The sequence below is a fragment of the Zalophus californianus genome, chromosome 8, assembly GCF_009762305.2.
Source record: "Zalophus californianus isolate mZalCal1 chromosome 8, mZalCal1.pri.v2, whole genome shotgun sequence".
Classification (NCBI taxonomy): Eukaryota; Metazoa; Chordata; class Mammalia; order Carnivora; family Otariidae; genus Zalophus; species Zalophus californianus.
The window spans coordinates 128,803,454-128,810,021 of record NC_045602.1 but is presented as its reverse complement, the minus strand read 5'-3'; the positions used below and the strand labels follow the sequence as shown (position 1 = coordinate 128,810,021).

Sequence of the window (6,568 nt, the reverse complement as noted above, 5' to 3'; positions counted from 1 at the left end):
CTCCACATCAGACAGGACACCCCGGCTCAGAGAAAACCCATTTGCACAAATAAGGTCCCTGACAGTCAAAGTCAGTGGTCCAAAGCCACGTGATGTTTAAGACAGGACAGGATTTAAGCCCGAGTCAGGAATATCTGAGCTCCACGAATCCCTGCCCCCTTCTCCCTTCCCGAAGGCCCTTTAAAACACTCACCCCTCTATAAAAGTAACTTTTTTAATACATAAATTAACCACTTTATTGAATATCAATAAACTGTACATATAACTATACAAAACGTTTCCTTAGTACAAAATGTTGCTTGCAATATAAATACCAGTGTACCTTTAAAAATGTAAACATCTTCCTCCTGGGTCCACCTGTCAGACCCCAAAAATAGTTCTGGGAGACACATCCGTCGGAGAAGCACCCCACTCAGGCCCCCAACAAGTGACAGCAATTACTCACAGTCCCTTTTGGGACTGTTGTTAAATTGCCCATGAGACAGGTGCCACCATGACAAAATAGGAGGCCGAGATAGCTGCCCAGGCCCAGGGGCAACCTGGGGTCTAGACACGTCCTTGTGTCAGTGGCCGACCACAGGCCCCCAGGCTGAACCTGGGGGTGGATCACTGCATAGTCACACCTCCTGGAAGGGTGGCCTGACGGTTCTGGGTGGGGGAGGAATGGGTTCCCCTGAGTGCAGGGGAGCTTCCTATCAGTCTGTCGGCTTTGTCCTGGAGCTCAAAGCAGCTGTATCCAAACACCTTTGGATACACAAACCCACACACAGAGGCTGACTCCAGAACACTCGGCTGCAAGCCACCCTCCCTATCAGCCATCCACAGAAATATCCACGGTAAGGCCTCTCTCTCTCAGAGCCTACTGAGGCACCTAGAGCAGAGAGAACTGGAAAATGGCCCTCAGAGTCCTGTGGAGCCAACGCAGCCGAACAGGGGAGCTCAGAAGGGAATTCCGTGGCAGTGAGAAGGATGGGGGCGCCTTCCTTCTGGAGTTGGGGGGAGGCTGCAGTGGAGGGGGTGGTCTGGAGAGGCAAAAGAAGCCTTGAGGGTCAGCGGGGACCCCCTGAGCAGCCTGACTCTTGGTGTTTGTGCAGCAGGGACATGCGGGAGAAGGTTCGGGAGCATGTCTTGCACTGATACTTCTTGACATCCGAGTGGGTCTGTAGGTGGGCCCGAAGGTTGGAGCGGTCAGCAAAGGCACGGCTGCAGTGGGAGCAGGAAAAGGGCTTCTCGCCTGGGGACAGAAAACAGGAGTTGAGTGCTAAAACCACTTGGGATAACAGCTGACATTTATTTATTGAAATCCCTGCCCACCCACCAGGGCCTTTAGAGCCCAGATCACCCCACCCCTGAAGGAATCCCATGACCCAAGAAACCCAGGCCATATCTAGTGTCCAAAGGCCTGGATATGATTGGGAGCTCTGCCACTTCCCACCATGTGACCTGGAGCAAGTCATCTGGCTTCTCTAAGCCTCCAGTTGCTCATCTGTAAAATGGAGCTGTTCATCCCCACCCCCATAACGGTTGGTAATCCAGAGATGGTAAATAAAGCACTTATCCAGGCAAGCCAGCTTGAGACAATGATGGCAACTGAACACTTTGTGCCAGAGAGACAGGAGCATCATACACTTATCTCACTTAATCCTACCCTTGTCCTCAGTTGAGAGATGGTGAAACTGAGGCACAGAGAAGCCAAGTAGCATACGCAGGGTCACCCAGCAAGAACCAAGCAGCCTGACTCCAGAGCCTGTGATTTTAACCACCAGTCAGACGGCCTCTCACTTAAGGGGGCTGTAGTGGGTGTTCCTCATTATCACTCCTGGATTTACTTCATCTGGGGACAAAGCTTGAGTCAGCCTTAAAGGCTCCCTGCCACACCCCTCCCCCCAGCAGGTTAGGCCACTTCTCTGAGCCGCTTCCCCATCACAACGCCACAGTTTGGTAATTTCAAGTCTTGTCTGTCTCCCAATCAGACTGAGTCCCATGAGAGCAGGGGCCTCCCCTGAATTCATTCCAAGGGCTCAGGACTGGGACCCCCCAAGAGGCTACAGAAACCTTTTACCTTATGACTTGTTTAAAACCCCCTTCCACCTGTGGCCCTCACACCACCTGCCTGGCGAAGGCTGTGCTGAAAAAGAGTTATGCATATAGAGCTAGGTACACAGTAAGTGCTTATACAATAGATTAAGTCTTTTTTTAAAGCCTCAGAGCCTGACCCCTCAATCACCATCAGGTAATGCTGTTCACCAACTTTTCATAATTCCTGCCCCAACTAAGACGATAAAGTTTACAAACATTGACAATGTCGTGTGTTTGTTTTTTTTCTTTCTTGGGAGTGCATTTCCTAAATAAAAAGTGTGAATAATAACTCATTAAACAAGTACTTATCAAGCTTCCATTCTGTGCCAGGCAATAATGCTGAACAGAACACTACTAAAAAAGGAGAATTCTACCCTCCTACTCCCAGCATTATATGCCCCTAGGCCATGGCCTGTTTGTTAAATCCCAGGGATGGAATTCAAGAGCAGGGAATGAATGAATTCCATCCACCTTCTGGGTGCCTGGGGCACTGTGCTGGGCACTGGGAGGGAGGGGTCCAGAAGTCAGATGCCTGAGGCTGACTATGGAGCCATCCATTCAAGGGTTCAGTCTCTTGGGGCAGATATACAAGGAAACCCACCACAGAGAAGGGGGGGAACTTAGCAGGACTAGGGAAGGGATGTCTGAGTTAATTGGCCGCCATTATTGAGCACCCTCTGCATAGTAGGCCTGAAGGGCCTGAGGACTACACTACAAGGTCCAAGTGAGGTCCCTCCTTCACATGCTCCCTTGTGAACTAAGGGTTTACTGTATGCAGATATGGGTAAGGACAAGGAGTCCTATTTTCCCCAGGGTGCAGAAAGCCACTTCCCTCTCACCTCCTCAGCAGAGGTGAAGGAGCCCTGGCTCAGTCTTATGAGCTGTGACTTGGGAAAGTGATTTGCTTCTGTGCCTCAGTTTCCTGATCTGTAAGGTGGGGGTTACGACAGCACCTCCCGCCTGGTTTCTGATTTATTACATTAACCCAGGTGAGGGAAGCCACGGGCAATGCCCCTCCCATACAGCAAGTGCTCAGTGAACGTAACCTGTCATGTATGATCAGACACAAAACGTGAACAAAGGAGGAAGGAGGCCTTACAGGATGTGATGGGGTGGAGGTCTGTGTGTGCAAGCAGCAGACACAGACCTGCACCCCTTGCAGATCCCTCACCCCCGCAGACGTCTTTATGGTGTTCCTGGCGAGTGTGAAATCGGCACCAGGCCGGCGGGGACAAAGGCCGCCGAGGGGGGGCACTGTACATGCGATACTCCCCGGATTAAAGGGGTCTGACACGCTGTGGGCCAGCAGCTGCGGCCCAGAACAGGTGCTGGGCACCACTGGTCCATGCACCTGCTCCACCCCCCCAGCCCCCACCCACTGGGCCCATCATTAAGGCACACAATGGGAGTCAATGAGGATGGTGATGGTGCATTTCAACAGGCTTTTTGTGTCCCAGCCGTGCCTTTACATGAAAATGTCCTGATGGGTGGGGAGAGAAGCTGGGGGGCTCAGGGGAGCACCCCCAAGGGTTCTGACTCCTCCAAATAGAGCCCTCTTCAGCTGGGCAATTGCCCAAGACAGAGGCCAGGCAGTTGGACCTTTACATCAGGTCCCTTTAAAATCAGGATTATGTGCGCACAAAGAGAAAAAGGGAGCCATAGTCTGCACGCTGGGGAGGATGCCGGGGACACTCTCTAGGAGTAATGATGATACTCATAATGCCTGCAAAACGCCAAGCCTAACAAACCGCCCCACTGACCCTCACGGCTCAGAGGTCAGCCACTGGGCCAGGAAATGCCAGAACTGAGGTCTCCAACCCAGTCAGCTTGACCCCAAAGCTAATAGCTATAACCCTTGAACCTTCTCCCAAAGTCATTCCCCAAAGAGCAGCTCCAAATATGGTGGCCTCCACCTTTCAAGTTCTGAAAAGACACAGTGGGGACCTTTTCCACATTTCCAGAAAGTTAAGAGAACAGAAGAGGCTCCATCTCACAATTTTCTACACATTTAGTATTATGTTTTTGAAACATCAAGACCTAACTATTTTCTGCTGGCAAAGGTATTCCCAGGTCTGAATAGGACTGAGTTTATCTACTCCATGGTGGGGGTAGGGAGAGCAGATCTGAGAACCATGATTAACAAATTATTATGAAGCGATTAAGGAGCCACTGAATCTTGACAGGCAACCTATAAAACGCTATCAGAATCCACCCTATAGGATTAAGCTATCATAATCCTGAGGCTCAGACGTTACATCACTTGCCCCAAGGTCACACAGCATGGAAGCAGAGCAAATACCAAAACCATTTCTGTGCACTTATATATGAAGTGGTGGTCCAGGTGCTTTCTTTCATTTAACTGGCGCAGAAACCCCACAAGATGTCCTTATGCTCATTTTACAGATGTGGAAACTGAGGCTCAGAGAGGTGAACCATCGACTCAAGGTTTGAAGTTCTCCAAGCAGGATTCAGAGCCAGGTGGGGGGTCTCACAACATCCTGCCTGTCTGAGGTGGGGGTGGGGATGGGCTGGGGGGAGGGTGGAGTGAGGTGGGCCCCTTCACACCTGGCCCAGCAGCAAGGTGTTGGTTGCACCTCTCCCATACCCAACTCCAACCCATTTGGTGGAGAAATGGAGACTGCAGAGACATAGTTATCTACTTTCGCCCATCTGCTTGGCTGGTGAACGAGTGAATGTTTCTGCCAAACATTTCAGACAGCCAAGCCCCTGAACTAATGAGCCAGAAGTCAGGAGACTCGAGCCCCGGTTTCCACACTCCGGGGGAAAAAAAAAAAAAAAAAAAAAAAAATCACAGCAAGCCCAGTCCCCCCTCCAGAGCTGGCAGAGAAGGCAGCAGGGACCGCGGTGGCCCACGGGAACACTCACCGGTGTGGGTCCGGACGTGGCCCTGCAGCAGCCAGGGCCTGGAGAAGGCCTTCCCGCAGGTGCCACAGACGCAGGGCAGCGTGTGGCTTCGGATGTGCATCTTGAGGGCACCCAGGCTGAGGTATTCCTTGTTGCAGTACTTGCAGTTGAAGGCCTTTCGAGTCTGGGAGTCCTTGGCCACGGAGAGCCCGGCCAGCTGCGTGGGCAACTGGCCCAAGCCTGGGAAGGCAGCATAGCCCTCGGCCTCCAAGGAAGAGGCTGAGGTGGAAGAGAAGGACGAAGGAGCCGGTGAGGGGGGGCTGGGGGGCTGGGAGCCTTTCCCACTGTCCTCGTCCGACAGGGAGGTCAGCTCCACGGCCTTGGGGACCTCCTGGGGCAGAAGGGAGGCCCAGCCGATGGGCTGGGCTTGGGGTGCCAGGAGAGAGTCCCAGATGAGCGTGGGCAGAGAGGCCGTGGGGTTGAGGACCTCGGGAGGTGGGATGGCCGCCAGCAGGTGGGCCTGGTCGTAGGGCTGCTGGAAGGTAAACTCTGAGGGGAGACGGAGAAAAGGGCAGGGTCAGGCATTCGGTCGCGCAGTCAGTCAACAAACAGTAGCCTGCTGCGGGCGGGGGCCGCGGGGCCGGCACTCAGTACTTACTGGAGGAATGAACGGATCACGGCCGGGGGGCGGCCCGTCCTGCCCGCCCGGAGCCCCTCCTCACCCGGGCCGCCCGGCTCGCCAGCCTCGGCCTCCTGATCTTACGCGAAGGGCGCCGCCGTCCAGCCCCGACTCGGGGGCGCTCCCCCTGACGCCCCCCCCATCTCCCGGCCCGCGGGCCACCGCCGGCGCCTCCCCTCCTCAGGCGCGTCGCCCCCGCCCCACCTCCGGCCGCGCTCTCCCCCAGAGAAGCCCCCTCGCTTCCCCGCCGTCGGGGCTCGGCCGCCGCGCAGTCTCCTCACGCCAGACCCCCACCCTCGGACAGCCCTCCCCCAACCGCCCGCATCCACCTGCCCCGGGCTCCTCACGCCCCTCTGCACACTGCCCCGCGCCGGGCCCTTGGGCTCGGTTCCGGGCCCTGGACTTGGCCCCCAAGTCCCCCTCCCCCAAGGTGCCCCCCACGCGGCCTTCGCCGGTCTCCCCGAAGCCCCCGGGGTCCATCACCCCGTCCACTCACCTGGAGAAGAGTCGTGCAGCTCGCTGTAGTTGGGCCTCCGGCGGGAGCAGGCGGACTTCCTGACGAGAAAAGAGCGCGGCATGGTGGCCGAAGCAGCCGGGGTCGACGGGTCGCGCAGGGGTCGCGAAGTGCTCCACCCGCGAGGCCGAGCCGCTGTGCTGTGAGTGGAGACGCGCCGCCAACTCCTTTAAGTACGCCAGCCGCTGGGTGGGGGAGGGGCCTGTCGAGACCACGCCCCTTTGTCACCTCCGCGCCAATGGAGGCGCGCCTTCGCCAGAGGCCACGCCCCGAGCAGGTGCGCCGGGGGCTGGTGGGGCTAGCGCCGCGTGGCGCTGGGGGCCGGGCGGGGGCCGCTCGGAGGCCCGGCTGCGGGCGCTGCGCGGATTGCCCCGCAGCGGACTGCGGGCGGGCGGGCGCGGGGAGCCCCAGGCGAGGCGGGACCCCCTTCG

At 56.3% G+C, this 6,568-nt stretch overlaps 1 protein-coding gene across 1 annotated transcript; it reads right to left on the bottom strand.

The window, feature by feature from the left end:
• Window positions 1-218: 218 nt before the first annotated feature.
• SNAI1 (snail family transcriptional repressor 1) lies at window positions 219-6,274 on the bottom strand. Its single transcript, XM_027620436.1, has 3 exons — window positions 6,120-6,274; window positions 4,966-5,493; window positions 219-1,234 (listed from the first exon to the last, which is right to left on the bottom strand). The coding sequence occupies exons 1-3, from the start codon at window positions 6,199-6,201 to the stop codon at window positions 1,050-1,052; spliced, it is 795 nt and encodes a 264-aa protein (XP_027476237.1). The 5' UTR covers window positions 6,202-6,274; the 3' UTR covers window positions 219-1,049.
• Window positions 6,275-6,568: the final 294 nt, after the last annotated feature.